Below are 18,535 nucleotides of genomic sequence, written 5' to 3'. Positions count from 1 at the left end.
TTGCTATAGATGACACAGCCTTTATAATTTCTTCAACAAAAAACATGTGGACATCACAACCCTTGCAAAAATTAACCATGGTTTAATCATAAAACTGCTTAACTGTATATTTTCCGGACTATAAGTCGCTTTTTTTTCATAGTTTGGCTGGTCCTGCGACTTATAGTCAGGTGCGACTTATCAAAATTAATTTGACATGAACCAAGAGAAAACATTACCGTCTACAGCCGCGAGAGGGCGCTCTATGCTGCTCAGTGCTCCTGTAGCCTACCACTGAACACATAGAGCGCCCTCTCGCGGCTGTAGACGGTAATGTTTTCTTTTGGTTCTTGGTTCTAAATAAATGCGACTTATAGACAAGTTTCCTGAGTGAAATAGGCGGGCCGCCATTATCCTTTCACTCTGCCAACGACTTCCGGTTGTGTCTGCCAAGAACTTCCGGTTAGCGAGTTAGCGTCTCTACTGTCTTTGGTTAGCGTGCAGAAAAAATAAACTATGGATGGTGTTACACGCCGACACGGCTCCGTGACATATTGTGCTGTTCGCGGTTGCAACAACCCGTGGCGATTGCTGATTGTTTGGTCGGAAGGAGAATGTTTCGACCATCAACCATCTACAAGGCGCCAATGTGGATGTGCTCCCCCGTATGCGTTGTATGAGAAACCAAAAACAGATGTTGAATCTCGGAAGTGGCTAGCGGCTTTGAAGTTGAAGAATCCGCCCAAAAGACTGTTTGTTTGTTCTTATCACTTCATTGATAAAAAGCCCACAGAGGAAAACCCTTTCCCGGAACTTTGGTTGGGATACGAGCGACCTCCCCAGCAAAAGAGACGTAAACTCGACAGAAACATAAGTGACACGCAATCGGATGGTAAGTGTATCTTGATATTTTTCTGGTTAGCTAAAGTTTGCAGCATAAGCTCTTACTGTCTCATCAGGACCAGATGCTGCTGTGGTCTCTTCCTCATCAGTGGCCCCAGAGCAGCGAGAACATCTAGAGAAAGACCAAAAGACACAGAGGATTTGATTTTGGTAAAGTTTGTTCTGCTGGTTTCTGTTTATACAATGAAGGCTGACTTTCAGAAGCTTCAAAAGCATCATCAAAAAATGTGATGGAGCTTTTATCTGAAGTCATTGACAGTGCTCTTATTACAGGGGCCTAAAATCCTCTGATCCACCTGGAGAAAAGAGCCTTGCTCACAGACATACTGCTAGTTTTGAACCAGTTCAGTGGTTTAGCCCACTACAAAAATAATAAATTAATGCATGTACTTGTAAACTATGTGTAAATGTTTTAAAGGTAGTGGTGCTCATGGAGAGCAGGACACAGATGTTTGGAGCAGACACAGCAGCAGTCAGATTGTCCTGCACGTGTTCTTCTGCTCTCGCTTCAAGGTTGTGTGGACCAGAGAGCCATCATCATGGTCTTCCTCATCCTGTTGCTCAACGACATCCCCGTTGAGAAGAGTGAGACTGTGAAGCACAGCGCAGCAGCAGAATCAGAACATCTGTGTTGAGATGATAGTAAGATGTGGGGTTCACCATCTGTAAATACATGATTGTTAGAACAGTAAGTTTGAATGAAGCTTTGTTTCATGTGTTGTTGACTTGTACATGTATGCATTTATTGTGATGCTAACATTTATACATTCTTTTAATCATTTAAACATGTTTCTTGTCAGTAAATATAATATAAATATTTTATCTATTCGTGTATTAATTGCTTGACTGAAAACTGATGCATTCACATCAAATGCATTAGTGTATATTCATGTATAGCTATGTCACGACAGAAAATAAATTTTGCTTCTTTTTCTAAAATGTAATTTGAAGGAAAAAAATGTATATAATTATTGGTTGGCATTTATCATTATTATTGCATGTAAGTGTTGGGGTGGGCAAAGGCTGCAGTTCATTATGGGGTAATCTTCATTTTTGAGTAGTAATACTTACATTTTTAGAATATAAAATCATCAGTCTTCTCCAAAGGTGAGATCTTCGAGCAGCTGTTCGACGTGTGCAGACATTGCAGAGTCGCTGAGAGAAACTGTACTGGACTGTGGAGTTAGTGATTCTGTGAAGTGGTAGTGCACCTGTACTTATACTTATAACATAAAAGATCAGGGTAAGACGGTTGTATTTAACAATAACAATCATAACGCCATAAAACCGTAAATAAAAATGTAACGTGTCCATCATATGAGATCCTATACAAGAAAAAAAAATCACATAAAATAGTTGAAAAAATATTATAGAGATAACGATTTGGGGTTTTCTAATTCTATAAAAAAATAAATAAATAACATTAGTGGAGTTAAAAATATAAAACCTACAGGAGCATTGAGCAGCAAAGAGCGCCCTCTCGTGCAACATTTAGATTTAGATTTAATATTAAGATTCAACATTTAGATTTAGATTTAACATTAAGATTCAACATTTAGATTTAGATTTAGATTTAACATTTAGATTTAACATTTAGATTTAGATTTAACATTTAGATTTAGATTTAATATTTAGACTTAACATTTATATTTAGATTTAGATTTAATATTTAGATTTAACATTTATATTTAGATTTCGATTTAAGATTTAGATTTAACATTTATATTTCGATTTAACATTTATATTTATATTTATATTTAACATTTAGATTTAACATTTATATTTAACATTTAGATTTATATTTAACATTTAGATTTTATATTTAGATTTAGATTTTATATTTAGATTTAGATTTAACATTTAGATTTAACATTTAGATTTAACATTTAGATTTAGCATTTAACATTTAGGTTTAACATTTAATATTTATATTTAACTATTTAAAATATCTCTAAGTTGACAAATATTGTTGTAAATGTGCTAAAAAGTGACCGTCAAAAAATTCATACCGTTTTTTTTACATTGTTTAAAGCTAAATGTGACAAAATGTTGCTGCTATTTTCAGCATGAGCAGCTTTACAAACGGTGCCCGATACGTCATGACGTATTTTTGGACTGATGCGACTTATACTTAGGTGCGACGTATAGTCCGAAAAATACGGTATTGCTGTCAGCTGCAGCCTCTCCAACACTAGTCTCATGTCTTCCTATTTCATTTACACTTAAAAGTGTGACAAAACAACACATGAGAAGTGTCATAAGATGGTGTTTTTCTGTTTGTGGTGAAGCCTCAAGTTTTTCATTCTTTTGAGAGAAATAAAGGCTCTTGTTATGTTTCATCAATAAATTTCAACCTACATTATAGCACAACTTAGAGAGTTATGTGGCATTCATAAAACAGTTCAATTAAAAAAGTTATCTTACGTCTTATGCCTGTTTCACACTGAAAGCATGAGTGGCGGCTGAGCAGCGCGTGAGTTACTAGATTGTCACTGGAGCTTCAGACGTGCCAGAGTATTCACACTGGAAGCGATTGTACAGCGTCACAGCAGCAGATCCAAAGCTACATATTTCTTTACAAAGAGAGCTATAAGTTTGTTTGATAGGTTGGTTAGTTATAAATTTGAATGTTTCGAAGTCTTGAAAGTTATAATACAGGGATTCGCGTGAGGGAAACTGCTCCTATCATGTTTCAGTCATTCTCAAAATATAGAACGACGTGCTGTATATACTGTTATTATTATTATTATTATATTAATAATAGCCTACATACTTTTAACATAGGGGCTTACCCAGATATGTGGTATTAATCAAGTTATAGCTCAGTGTGTGTCCATTTTTTTCACTTCCTATACAGGGCTCCAGACTGGTATCAAATGGTCCCATTTTGTGACCATTTTTTCTGCCGGTGCGTCTAAATTTTGTGAGCAATCACACTGGTGCGACCACTACATTACCCCACCTCATAAACGCTGCTATTTCTGTTGCATATGAGAAACATCAAACATCATGCCAAACAAAAGCTAGTGAAACTGAGCTCACAACAGGTTTACTCAGGAAGCAGTGTTGATTTTGCAACACTGTTACTGCACAGTGCTGGTTAAGGTTGCTGTGAGCTCTAGTGGGAAGCATTCAAATTCTGCACAGAAATCTGTTTCACAAGTTATGCTTAATTAGCCTAAGTATGGTAATGTATATTTGGCGTGCTGTACGAGGAAGGTCTCCAAGCTCGGAAATGGCCCGAACCTAGAGTTCCCCCGAAAAAGCAATAGCAAAAGGACAGCCATAAGACGAAGGACCCCCCCCCCCAAAATAGCATTGAGATCTGGCGGGGGCCTGATTTTTGGGAAGTCAGCTAGTTGGCAGACTGGAAGAGCCTACATCCGGAGTGACTTATGCGTTGGAAGGGTAGGCCCTACCGGCTGCTGGTATTGGAATATGTGGTTTGGGGCGTCCGGTCTGGAGGGCTCGAGTTGATGCTTAAAGGAAGCAGCTTACAGCATTGGAATGGGTGAGCCCTACCGGCCGATGAGGGAGGCATAATTAAATAGCCTGACCAGGAGGGCCCGAGCTGCCTCAACTGGAATAGGTCATGGTGTTAGCGGACGGGTCCTACTGGCTGATGAGCCTCTGATAATCAGTGGAAAACAAACAGACTTTGGGCCATCTGACAAAGAGAACTCTTGCGACATGGGGTGGCAAGTATTGAAACCCAACCTGGAGTACTCTGGCTGACGGCTGAAAGGAAAGCAATACTCACTGCATCAGACGGGTAAGCCTCGCCGGGCAGAGAGCGAGAAAAGGAAACCCAAATGGGAGGGCTCTCGCAGCATCCAATGGGAGATCAGGACATCGAATGGGTAAGCCACTTGAAATTTAGCTGAGAGAGCTTGAACAGCATTTGGCAGGAGGTCGAGACTCTTGGTGTCGGACGGATGAGCCTCGCCAACCGTCAAACAGGAAGGTAAAGTTAGGTGGCCGGTAGACTCTAGCCAACATCCGACGGGAGCTCAATACTTACGGCATCAGATATGTAAGCCTCGAGTGTATAATTTTTCATATATATTTTTTTAATGGATTGATTACTTTTTGTGGTTTGATGTCTGATGAGGGTTTGGAACCAGAAGCGAGTGTAATGGGATTTTTTTTGGAGTCGTCTAAAAATAAATAGTGGTTTGTGGGGGAATTTAACTTGAGAATTTCTTAGGCAGAGGTACTTAGAGATGGACTGCTATAGTTGGATTGGAGAAGAAGTCAGGTTGTCTGGCTGGGCTAGGAGGCTCTCGCCAGCATCCGACGGGAGCTCAATACTCATGGCATGGACAAGTAAGCATTGCTGGTAGTCAGACAGAAAGAGCAAGAGTGCTAGATTTTTTTAGACTAATTTTTGCCCTGCACCTGGACTTAGTTTTTGAAAAGAACTTTATATTTTATTCGGCAGGTAATGCCTCAACCTCGGAAAAGGTGAGTTAGCACCTAAAATTCAGTACTGCCAATATTTTAGAATAAAACCACAAAGTTTGGATGCAGTTTGTTGAAATTCTGAGATAAACTATAAAACATGTTTTATGTTAGTTTGTTAAACTATTTTTTTATGTTTTTTATGGGGAAATGTTTTCAGATAAAAGTTTATGTTTTGTTTTATCTTAAATTGACATTTGGAATTGAATTAAAATAAAACAAAATTTGCAAGAATGTTCTTTTATATGTTAGCTTTTTTATTCTTAATTTTATTGTTTAACAAGTTGGAAAAATAAAACAACTGATATAGATTTAACTTTGGAAATGACACTGAATTTTTTTTCATTCATCCAATTAAAAAAATGTGGGGCAATGATTTCACATCTATATTTTATAACTTGAGCCAATGAAAAATAAAAAAAAACTTGCCCTTAACAATATTTTCTATGTCTATGAAAACCATAAAAATTAGAGTTTTTGTTTCGATTAAATCATTTTTTTTTCTTCATTTCATAGTTTTTACAATTTTCCATTGTCTCCAGTGTTGTCCCTTTACATCCTGTTATTGACCTGCATTGTTTCTTATTTTGTATCTCTGTCTTCATCATTTATCACCAGACTCTCAGTAACCTGGTGAAACATACTTACTCCAGGGATTTTCTCCTGTGTATTATAAAGACTTACCTGCTACCCGAGTGGAGTTTTTTCTCCTTTGTTTTATAGATTTAACTGTTACTCCGATGGGTTTTTTTTATCCTGTGTATTATAAACACTACTCCAGCATTTTTTTTTCTTGTGTTTTATAAAGACTTACCTGTTACTCCAGCGATAATCCTGTGTCTGAGGATAGTTACCTGTGTACTCCTTAACTTTTGTGTTGTCTGCTTACTGCTGTATTCTTCTCTGTTTATCAGCAATAAACCTGCATCATTCTCTAACTCCATCTTCAGTGTGTCATTACAGAAATCTGCTAGTGCCGGCAGCAGCAACTGAATAATGAAAAATAATTGGACATAATACTTGGCCCCACTGTGGCCCATGCGTTTAAAAATCCTAGATCCGCCACTGTGCATCCAGTGCAGACAGTATGGCTTGGGGCGACACGACAACTGTTGTGTCCGGTGTAGACACTTGTAATAAAGACAGCAATCTGTATGTCTGTCTGTTTGCATTTTTATAATGTCGAGAACCGTTCATCCAATCGACTTCACGTGTAGCGAGTGTGTTGCTGAGAACTCAAGGGGGTGTAGTTTTTTTTTTTACACCAATATATAGGCGTACCACTTACAGAATTTTCAAAGTTGTAGATCAGTTTCAAGTCTATGAGAGGCTGTTTAAGACATTATTCAAACTTTCAAACTCTCACGCACACACTACTTGATGTGCTGTTGAGGTAGGCCAGTTTCAAATCGCACATCTGGCACACTGCCTTTGTCTTGTCCTCACTCAATATATTTTAGGAGGAAGTTGAATCTGCACACCTTTTCTAGTTTTGTGAAATAATTATTCGCTGAACTTTACTGTTTGCAACTGGACACAGTTTTTTCTCATACCCTGCAATTTTTCATCTGCTTAGTGTTAAATCAGTAGCACTTTAAAAGTTAAAAGAGCTGAATTAACACTGATAACTGTTCATACAATTCAATAACATTGACATTCGAACTTATATATCTGGTTAATGAATCACAAAATGAAAAAAAATATAATTAAGATTAATTTCATTTTCTATTATTTTAACTTAAAGCAATTATTTTAATTTGTAGTTATTTTACAAAGGTGATACTGTGATAAAGCAAAATTGCTGTAATCTTTTGCACACAGCAGGGGGCGACAAAGAGTACCTTGTAAAACCTGCGCAGTATTTACGGTAATCTTTAGTATTAAAAGGGTCATATGTTTTTTTTTTTGTAGTCTGAGCTAGAAATCGACTTAATAATAATAATAATAATAACCAACTTTTTATCACCTTTGTTACAACATTTAGTGTATGGAAAATAACCATCATGACAGAAATTCACACATTTATAAACCGTAAGAAGTAAAAAGGCATAACAAACAGCCCAGTGTGTGAGCATAAAAGATTTCAGGTGTGTACCAGAAAGATAAGAAGAAGTAAAAAGCTACAATTTGAGACCAGAAAAGCAGTAACTGTAAGAGTAAATAATAATTATTATAATGATGATAATGATGATGATAATAATGACTGCACCCGTTTGTAAGGAAGCTTGTAAATTAATTTCTCTATCCAATGCTGTCACAACAAATGACCAAAAAAAACAACGATAGGTTAAAGCCTTTAATACATGAATTATTTTAATTATTATTAAACAATACAAACATTAAAACATTAAGGCATTACACTTAAAATCATAATGACAAAAAAAAAGGAATATACACACAGATTTGTTGCCAGGGTAACTCCAGTCTAGGGTCAAAGCTTATGGGTCTGTCACGTGATCAATGACTCAAACCTGAAGAATCATGAGATGAACTAATCAGTTCTTTTTCCAGCTCAGACTGCATTGGTAACGATTATGGGTCTGTCACGTGATCAATGAACGACTCAAAAACCAGAAGAATTATGAGGTGAACTAATCAATTCTCTTTCCGGCTCAGACTGCATTGACTGAAACAGGTGAACTAGACTAATTCCAGTACAGAACCTATAGAATTTTGCGCATGCACAACTGAACGATTCACTCCCCGAGATGACTCATTCTTCCCGAGTCACATTAAAGATTAATTCATTCAAAATGAACGAAATGTTTAAGAATAACCCATCACTTATCGAGAGCTACTTTTCTGTGTTTTCGCGCCGCTGGAACTAGGTGCGATTTTAGTACCGGACTGCCTTTTTCGAGAGCCAAATTAGCTCCTAATCCGGAGCAGGGTCTAACCAGCTCACATACACGTTCGAAAATGCTCTCACCCGCCATGATTTAAAACACAGTGTAAACATACTGTAACCATTCTGTCAAATTATTTCGCAAGTATGATGAACAGTGATAAATGGGTGGACGATGAAGTGCAGGCACTTGAAGCAAATGTAGCACTGCCAGTTGTTGTTGGAGATTCCTTCTTTCCGTTCTTTCAATCGCTTTACGTATACATCGACATTCCATGTCCATTATTGTGAAACCCGCGAGACACAACAAAAACACAGCTCCAATCACAGCGTCCTTCATCCTACTGTTGTTAACGTTGTTCTTTGTTAACATTGTTCAATGCTGCCCACAAATGACATGGCTGTCGACCGGCTTACGTCACTTCCTAGTACACACTGTCGGTGCGAATGCAACCCTTTAAATGGTACTGGGAAATAGTTAGCGCACAATCATCCCAGTACTTTAGTAATGTACATTTAGTTCTGGAACTAAAGCGGATCAAATGGCCCTAGTGTCCTTAGTTTTACCATCAGCTTAAGCCCGAAAGGGGAACAGAGTGGTGTGACAAACACAGTGATGAAGCTCATGTATTTGCATTATGCAAGCCACGGACGTTTAAGATGCGCAATGTGCAAAACTCCGCATTTGAACATGCAATAGCAAATATGTAAACTAATAACAAAGCATACTTACAGTAGCTGATACAGAAGAGCCAGATTGTTGTCAGAATTATCTCTTCTCCTAGGTTCACGAAACGGTCGTCAATAAAATGCGTTGCTGTTCTGTTGTAAGTAATCTTAAAGATACTTAAAAATGCATCTACTTTCAAAACGCCAAATAAAGTGCTTTTGCTTTCGCCTAGATACACAAAGCATCTCCCTGACATGGCTGCTTCAACACTAACTGCGGTTAGAACCACGCTTGAATCACACTTTCTTCCTCTGCGTGAACATTTGGGCGGCAATACGCAAATATTTCCACATAGTGACATAGACATGTGGGGGCGTATTTGAATGAACCGTTTTAGCGGGCTATGGCAGAGTCTTAACTTTGATAGAGAATATCTCTTTGGATTTGAGACTTGAGTCTTTGCAACTTCACAGATCTTCTATATGCACCAAGAGCTTGTATGACTCCAAAGAGAAAGGAGAAATTTAAATCACATCATATGATGATCATATGACCCCTTTAATTCTTATACTGTATCTGGCACACATATAGTTTTTGAATACATAAATGCTACTGAAAACCTTTGTAAACTTACACACATACAATTGGTTTATTCGTCAACTGCATGGCCCTACTTCAATACAAAATAAATAGATAAAAATAAAAACCCTGACATGGCTTCTCTCTCATGTGATTTCATATGATTAAATGGTAATATCAGTTTGTGAACATTCTTTTTTACAAAAAGGGGTTGGTGTTCTTTTGTGCCATTTTCTTTTCATTCACTATTGTGCCATATCCTTATTGTTAACAGTCCAAAACAATGTTGCTTACATTCCTGCCCAGTTTGCTATGTTATTACATTATAAATACAATACAATAATTTGTATTCTTTCAATAAAATTACAACTATTTAAATAGCAACATTTCTAAAATGGATATTCCTACAATCTAAGAGAATTAAAAGACTTGCTCACAGTTTCATAGAATTTAGGACATCAAATGAGAGACAGGCATAACAAACAGCCCAGTGTGTGAGCATAAAAGATTTCAGGTGTGTACCAGAAAGATCAGCATGAACACACAATGTTTTTCTTTTCCTTTTGGCGTTCAAAGAATTGAGGCATATGTGAAACAATTACTTTCTCATAAAATTCATTTATGATTCACTCCATCTGTTGTAACATTTTGTATAATGTTTCCACAATAAATTTAGAATATGAGCCCTTTGATTCATATGTGCATGTATGATATTACAAATATGCTTTAACAATACCAATAATTTCTGTTAATGAATTCAGAGGTGCTGCCTCTCAAGTTACCATCGATTTGGATAATGGATCCCATGACGGCTGATTAGAATATTTCACTATAATGATAAATATTTAAATAATACAATTTTATATTTCAGGCACTACATCAAAGCCATGAACACTGTTTAACTTCCATGTACACTCTCTTTATTGGCAATGATGGTTCCATGAAGAACCTTTAACATCTGTGGAAACTTAATGTTACACAAAAGTTTAAAAAAGGTTGAAGCAAAAAGAAGTGGAGAGTAGTGTGAAAAGGTGAGTGAAAATACAAAGGTTTTTTTTTACTCATTTTATCCAGAAAGACTCACTTTTTGTTACAATCAGAAAAATAGGGTTTCGATCTCAGTCACGTGTTAATATTGTAAAGTTCAGAAGATTGCCAGAGCCATCTTTTACCATCTTCATCTTTCTCCATTTTAGTCAAAATAATAAGTAAAATTTACCTTTAATTGGTTTGTTTTTCTAAAATATTCCTTGATAAAAGGATTCATGTTATTAGCATACTTGTGGCCATATTAAAGGACCATCTGTATAAGACATTTAAATGTTTATCAGAAGAGACTTACAAATCAAGAACATAACTGTGACGCTCACAATGGAGGACAGGAGGCAGATGCAAGTAAAGGTAGTTTATTGACAGGAGTTGTGATGGATGAATGCTGGTGAGTGACGCAGGAACCACGATGGCAGCACAGACAGGTGGGTAGGTGATTTGAGTGCGTTGGTAGCGATGACGGTGGTGGTAGATCGGTGATCCGTGGTGATAATCCGTGAGTGACTGTGATAATCCAAAGTAGACCGAAACAGGAAACAGGGCAAGGACAGGAACACAGGAGCACGACCAGACATCAACACATGGACCTCAAACAACGATCTGACAAACAGGAGACGAAAGACAGGGCGTTAAATAGGTGGTTGGAATGAGATGCACCTGCCGCTGATCAGGCGATCAGTGGCCACACCCACATGAACCAATCAACATGACATAACATGACTACAGCTGGAGACGGTGCATTCACGAACCGTGACAATAACAGTATACAATAATAATATAGATTCGTACGTAAAATAGATTAGGAATTCACAAACGCACAGACATTTTGGGGTATAGTGGCCGAAAGTAAAATGATAATTGAAACAAACTTATGCTTCACTGTAAATGATCAATCAGCTTAAATAATTAAAGAAATGTGTATATATAAAATTTAAAATAAAATATATATGAAACACAATCCCCAAAATCAAAATGAATATTAATGTATAGATACATAATATATATATATATATATATATATATATATATATATATATATATATATATATATATATATATATATTTGCCCTATTTAATAAATGATAGGAAGCATGCAGATTTGCTAAAGGCCGTTGTGGCTATTCATTGGAATGTGTCCAGTGGCACTCCTTTCTAGTCATGTCTGATTATACGTCTGATGAAATAATGGTATCATCCTTAATGGTGAAGTCATACTTATGGAATGGGGCCATGCCCACCTCTTTAGTATTTTTTTTCCTGATCAGTAAGAAGCCATGTGCATCAGAACTTACTGAGTGGCATAAAACATGGGAAACCTGCTTGACAGGAACTATCTGAATAGAAGTTTAAGTGCAGGTCAGTCCTGACTTACTGATGTATTATTGAGAAATTGTAGTGGGTTGATTAGCTGATTTATTGACTCCAAAAGCACAATAAATGTTGGCACTGTTGCCACCTACATTTAATGGAAATGGAAAATAAAGAACTTTGGAAAATTATAAAAAATTACAATAAAATTATGGCGAAAAATAAGAAACAGAAAGTGTGTAATAAAACTATATAAAACTGTGAAGGGATTCCTGATATCTTAAATAGTGTTGCTACGGCAATGTGTCAAATGTTAAGATTCTTTACATATGATTTTGAGGCACTCAACTTTCATAGAATTTATTCAAATTCAACAAACACACTCATCAGATTTATTAAAAGCTCATAAATGGGCGTGTAGGAGGTGACTTATAGCACAACCTTTGGACAAAAGCTAGGGGGTTACTTTTAGCTATAGTAACTAAACTCTGGACATATATTTTTCTTATTAATCTGAACAACTTTCAACTTTTTTTGGCACAAGCAGAAGCCAATGCCTACTTGGACAGGTTGACTCACATGGTCAAAGAAGATTCATGTTAATTTGTATATGCTGGTCATAAATCTGTAATCACTCTCCTCATCTAACCCAATTTCTCTAAATAATCTGTGTAATCACACCATAAAACAGAACATACTGAAGTGGTATCTTCCCTCTTCAATGCTGATCTACAATTGAGGCCTTAATAATTGAAAAATGTATTCACACACAACAGAGCAAACTGATGAAAACTTTATGTTGGATGTACTGGCATATTTACCATAAAGCACCAAACGGAAATGTGAACTCTAAAATAATTAGAAATGTTAAAAATGCTTGAGTGTTGGAGATACATTTGTTGAGTTAGTGACCTTCATGACATTATATGCTGTACACTAAAAGCACTTTACAATCACGTGGGGGGGGGGGGGGGGCTGCGAATATGAAAAAAAAAAATCAGCAGAATGAAACAAAAAAAAGGAAAGAAACTCAGATTAAAAACCCTTTCTGTTCATATATTCATACAATTCTGTAAAAGTATCGATAAATTAAATGGAATAAAGTGCATATCTTTTCTCTGAAGCAAGGCTAAACATTTCAGTCATCACTCAAAAACACACATTGCATGTAACAATAAACAACTGACAGCATGACATATGACAGAAAATGAATGCACTGTGAATATGACTTACAATGAAATAAAAAAATAATATTTATAGATTAATCAATACATCAATAAACCACAGATGATTATTAAAGTGATTCAAAACAATAAAAAGTTGGGAATTGTAAAGTAAACCCACCCCTTCACTTTGTGTATGAAAAAATATATAATGTACAAAAATATTTATTTATATATTTTAATAAATGTGTGTGTGTGGTAGTGTGTGTGTGTGTGTGTGTGTGTGTATATATATATATATATATATACATAGTCTACAAGATTTAATTCTTCAGTATTTAGATTCTGATAAAATCACCAAAAATAGTTCAATGCTCAGAGGTAAATTCACAAGAGATTGTCTGTGGTTTTTCCTCAGAACCTGGGACTTCCTCACTAACATCAAATATATATATGGCAGCAGTCAAAGGATAGTTAAGCACTCTTTCTAAATGTTAAAGGATTTATTTAGGTATTTGGATTGGTATAGCCCCAGTAGAGTGTGTCTGTGTCAGATCAAAGGAAGTCTGCTGCATTCTTACAAGCCTTCAAAACCAGCCCGCAAGTGGAGAAATTGCAACATGCAAATGGTCTCTAGTTCTTTTTTGGGGTTGCGTTTTAACACATGCAAATTTATTCTCAGTGAATTGTTGCTTGAGTTTCTTTAAGCCATTTCTCTGAGCCTAAATAAATTAGAATATATATTTATATATTTATATATATATTTGCTGAAAATGTACTCACTCTCAGGCCACCCTCCTGCAAGTTTAAAACAGCTCTAAACAAATATGACAGTGAATCTGATGTGGAAAGACAACAAAGGATGGATTTTTTTCACTAGAGGACGCATCTATGAATTACAAACTCTTATTTTTCAAGATTTAAATGCCTTAATGATGGATTTAATGTCTTATAAGCACATAGCTTTTCACTTCAAAAGAAGTTAACTGATGGACTGGAGTTATGTGAATTATTTGTATATTGTGATATGTTTATCAGCTTTTTGAACTCTCATTCTGACTGCCCCCATTTACTGAAGTGGATCCATTGGTGTAATGTATATGCCAAATTTCTCCAAATTTGTTTGGATGAAGAAACAAACTCATTTACATATTGGATAGCCTGAAGATCAATACATCTTAATCTAATTTGTTATTTTCTTTTTTGAACTATTAATTCATAACTTTTGCTCAAATGCCATTCAAACCCTAAAACTAAGGATTGCACTTCGTGCTGACTGAATCACACAAATATACATACATTCAAAACAAGTGAATTTTCAAAGTAAGTTATAAAAATCCTGAAAAATATGTCCTTCTCACTGCAATTTTGGCCTTAGTTGTTTTTCTGAAAGAATCTCTTCTAAACATTCTGTAAGAACAGGATCCACTTTTGGATCGATTTTGTTAGCAAACCAGTGGCCGTAGTTTAGCAGCCATCTGAGCTCAGCTGCACCATAAATACATACAGAACGTATACTGACTCCAGTGCATGGTGGATAAAGAATCCTTTCTAGATATGACCACTTCACCAGGCGGGTTTTACTGATCAGTTCTGAGACCTCAGGATCAGATCTTGGTACTTCCCCTGGTACTCCAGGCACACGAATCAGAGTTGCCCAGAAATGTTCATCAGGTGAGTATGTATCCTCACACCAAGTCAAGAAATCCCTGGCTAGCAAACTCTGGTAAACAATAACCACAAATTCTCTTGAAAGTGTGAAGTATGCGCTGCCCACAAACATTTCTATGTTGTGAGGAGGTGGAGATTTCATCTCAGGGGTGCTTACAGGAGACTCATAATACTGTGAGTTATTATCTTTTAGTAAATAATGAACACTCCAGCGACCTGTCTTTCCGCCAGGCCTCTTGCTCTCCACCATGTTCCTGCCTTTCAGCTCTTTTAGATCTGTCACCAGCTCAGCATTTGTCCGCAGTGGAAAGTCCTGACCACAGAGGTTGATGACATACTTCCATTTGACCTCAGAATATAGGAGGTCAGACAAACAATTAAGATCCGCTTTGAGTCGTGAGATTCCTGCGTACTGCACCCTCTCCAATTTTGAGGCAATGAAGATGTTGGGGATGCAGCGGGCCAGACCTTTCATTGCTGAAATAAAGTCATCTGAGGACTTCAGATCATAATGTATGCAGTATATATTATGCGGCATATAAATGGCCCTTAGCAACCTCTCCACAAGAGCCGCATCCTGGTGAACAACCAAAGAAAAAGCAAGGGGAAATTCAAGCTCAAAGTCAGAGCCTTGAATCCTATCATAGCCCCGTGACATAACAAACCGATCACAGTCAGAGGTGGCATTCACAACAGCCTCATCGGTTGGCCCTACGTAACTTTTTTGCTTGCGAATTTCTAAAGTTTTGCCCAATTCCACTGGTTCCATTTCATATATTGCTGTGCAATTAATGTTATATCGTACTGTCAGCCGTGGCCTCTCAGACTGTCCTGTTTCCTGTTCTCCTTCATTTACTATTGAAATTGTGATTCTGAAACAACATATAAGAAGTGCCAGCATTAAAACGATAAATATCATATGTCTCAGTTTGAGGCGATTCCACAATCTTCTCATTCTGTAGGGAGAAATTAAAGTTCATATTAGTAATGTAATGACTGTAATGTCCACTTTAATATATTAATGAATGACTTTGACTCTGAGCACACCATTCAGGAAGTGCAACCATACCTTTGCAATGCTTTGAGGCCTTAAGATGAAACTTTTTCAGTAGCATTGGCACTATCCTCTGAACGACACCAGCATGCACTGTAAAAAATAAGTGTAATTTTAACTGTACGGAAAAAAACTGTAAATAGGTTAACGCTCCTGTTACCGTACTGTATACAGGGAAAAACTGTAAAATATCTAACCAGACATTTCATGTAATTTTACAGTAAAATGATGTTAATTTTTAGAAGTAAAGGAAAAAATCAGTGTATAATTTACAGTCGAAAACTGTAAACTTATTAGCAGTGTGCATTGAGGAATTTACTGGTTGACATTCAAATTTTCTTGTTTGTAAATTACAGCTTATACAGTAAAATTAACATTTTTTGACTGTTTACAGTTCTGTATTTTTTACAAAATTATTCTGGCAACCACTGCTGCTAAAATTATTTTGTAAAAACTACAGATATTTTTTTTTTTTTTACCGTGTGAGTTTGGTTAGCATTAGCATCACCTATTGTTATAAAAAAAGACAAAATGTTAAAACTTTGGTCTAAGCTGAAGCTTCAGAACGACTGAAGAATGTTATGAATATCCCAATTATATGGATTCACATATATGTTGTTCTAGACTGGCTTTTAGTCTGTGCAAAAACGTACTAACTGTATTTATTTTTCTTAGAACTTCCATTTTTTCGTGTGTGTCATCGGATTCCACACCAACATTGAAACCACTGGTTTATATAGTTTACTATATTGTTTTAATCATAAGGAAATGATTGCGTTAAGAACAAAAACAAGAGATTAACAATAGCAATTTGTTACTGTAAATATAATATGTTATAAATATGTTAGCCTACTATAAGCACAGATATCACATGTACATCTGCAAGATGTCTGTTAAAGTTCACTTCATCAGGAACACTTCTGCTTTGTACAAACATGTCTGTAAGATATCAGTTACATTCTAAATCATAAACATCATGGAGACATTTCTAAATGTCTATTTGACATATAATGGTAGGGGAAGTCGTGGCCTAATGGTTAGAGAGTCGGACTCCCAATCGAAAGTTTGTGAGTTCGAGTCCCGGGCCGGCAGGAATAAAGTTCACTTCATCAGGAACACTTCTGCTTTGTACAAACATGTCTGTAAGATATCAGTTACATTCTAAATCATAAACATCATGGAGACATTTCTAAATGTCTATTTGACATATAATGGTAGGGGAAGTCGTGGCCTAATGGTTAGAGAGTCGGACTCCCAATCGAAAGGTTGTGAGTTCGAGTCCCGGGCCGGCAGGAATTGTGGGTGGGGGGAGTGCATGTACAGTTCTCTCTCCACCTTCAATACCACGACTTAGGTGCCCTTGAGCAAGGCATCGAACCCCCAACTGCTCCCTGGGCGCCGCAGCATAAATGGCTGCCCACTGCTCCGGGTGTGTGCTCACAGTGTGTGTGTGTGTTCACTGCTCTGTGTGTGTGCATTTCGGATGGGTTAAATGCAGAGCACAAATTCTGAGTATGGGTCACCGTACTTGGCTGAATGTCACTTCACACTTTTCACTTTCACTAAACGTAGCTACTATAGACGTCTTGCAGATGTAAATACAGATGTCAAATAATAGAGGTCTCTGTGATGTAAGTGTGCTAACACGTAGGAAGAGCCCTAATTTATTTATAACAAGTTTTTCATGATTTAATGATAGCCTACTTTAAGTCGTTTTTAATGTAGGCCTACCACAAATTCTTTCATCATTGTGTCAGCCTGTGAGAATCCATGCATTTTGTCCAAGTCCGTTTTTGGAATTTGACAGTAAAATCCAGAGTGGGTTAGCTTGGTCACGTTGCATAGTCCAGAAATGAAACTTGTCATATCATCGTTTTTCAAACCCTGTTTGACTTTATTTCTTCCGTCGAACCAAAAGCAGATGTTTATTCAATCCGTCGTAATAAACAAGTTGAATGTCATTCCTCAAAATTCAGCCTTTTTTTGTTGAAGAAAGAAACTTGGAACGACCCGAGGGTTTGAACATGCTCCTTTCTGGGTTAATTCTCACCTAACAAGTGACTCGTTATGTCTCGTGTGTTTCATGTGGTGTAGTCACCTCGTGGACGCAATATCGATCAATGATCTACAATGACAACCCCAAACCCATTTGAAAATCAAAGCGCTTCAAAGAAACCGCTAACTTTTTGTAATCATGCGATCGAACTTGAGTAGCCTAACATTTAAAAATGCATTCGAAAGAATAGTAAGAAAACAATGGATATATAGCCTAACTAAACTAAACACTAAGTGAAACTTACCAAGTTGTGCAGTTACATCGACGTCATCCGCGCGAACAAAGGAAGCGAAATCGGGATATTTTATAAAACTGATTAAATGTTCATTCCGCTGCGAAAGATGACAAACTTAACAAAGGAAGGACATAAATCCAAGAAAGATACAGTACAGCCCAGGGAAAAGTTTCCAAACTCAAATGTGCAGTGCTGACATCTCATACGCTTACAAATCTATTTAAAACACAGCTTCTAAATGCAGAAACAAATTCTCCAACGATGACATACACTTCGTTCAGAATAGCTCTGCGATATGGAAATAGGCCAATTATTGCTGTAAGGCAACAGCAATTATTTGTTTTCCCCAAAGGTACACATTTAGAAGTTATACTATTTTCTTTTTATCTCTAAGAAGACAGAAGAAAATCTCTGGCCACAACTCACCTCTTTCGCAAAAGCTATAGCAAGAATGCAGACTATCAAATGACAACTAGTCTATTCAACATCTGTTTTGCTTATGATGGTGTAATAGCATGTAGAACAATAAGAGAAAGAAGAGTTCAAGCAGTTAGTTCATGC

The 18,535-nt window shown here is 36.7% G+C and overlaps 1 protein-coding gene across 3 annotated transcripts; it reads right to left on the bottom strand.

Moving 5' to 3' along the window:
* Window positions 1–13,623: 13,623 nt before the first annotated feature.
* On the bottom strand, window positions 13,624–18,535 carry LOC132130805 (beta-1,3-galactosyl-O-glycosyl-glycoprotein beta-1,6-N-acetylglucosaminyltransferase 4-like). Of its 3 annotated transcripts, none has more exons than XM_059542622.1 (3): window positions 18,401–18,535; window positions 15,699–15,776; window positions 13,624–15,585 (listed from the first exon to the last, which is right to left on the bottom strand). In XM_059542622.1, the coding sequence occupies exon 3, from the start codon at window positions 15,582–15,584 to the stop codon at window positions 14,316–14,318; it is 1,269 nt and encodes a 422-aa protein (XP_059398605.1). In that variant the 5' UTR covers window position 15,585; window positions 15,699–15,776; window positions 18,401–18,535; the 3' UTR covers window positions 13,624–14,315. The 3 variants fall into 3 exon arrangements, with proteins under 3 accessions (XP_059398605.1, XP_059398607.1, XP_059398606.1); XM_059542624.1 differs by lacking the exon at window positions 18,401–18,535 and adding an exon at window positions 17,984–18,391; XM_059542623.1 differs by lacking the exon at window positions 18,401–18,535 and adding an exon at window positions 17,415–17,708.

This window comes from Carassius carassius, chromosome 47 (assembly GCF_963082965.1).
Source record: "Carassius carassius chromosome 47, fCarCar2.1, whole genome shotgun sequence".
Taxonomy (NCBI): domain Eukaryota; kingdom Metazoa; phylum Chordata; class Actinopteri; order Cypriniformes; family Cyprinidae; genus Carassius; species Carassius carassius.
Note: the sequence above shows the minus strand (reverse complement) of the source record. Positions and strands in the feature narration are given on the sequence as shown.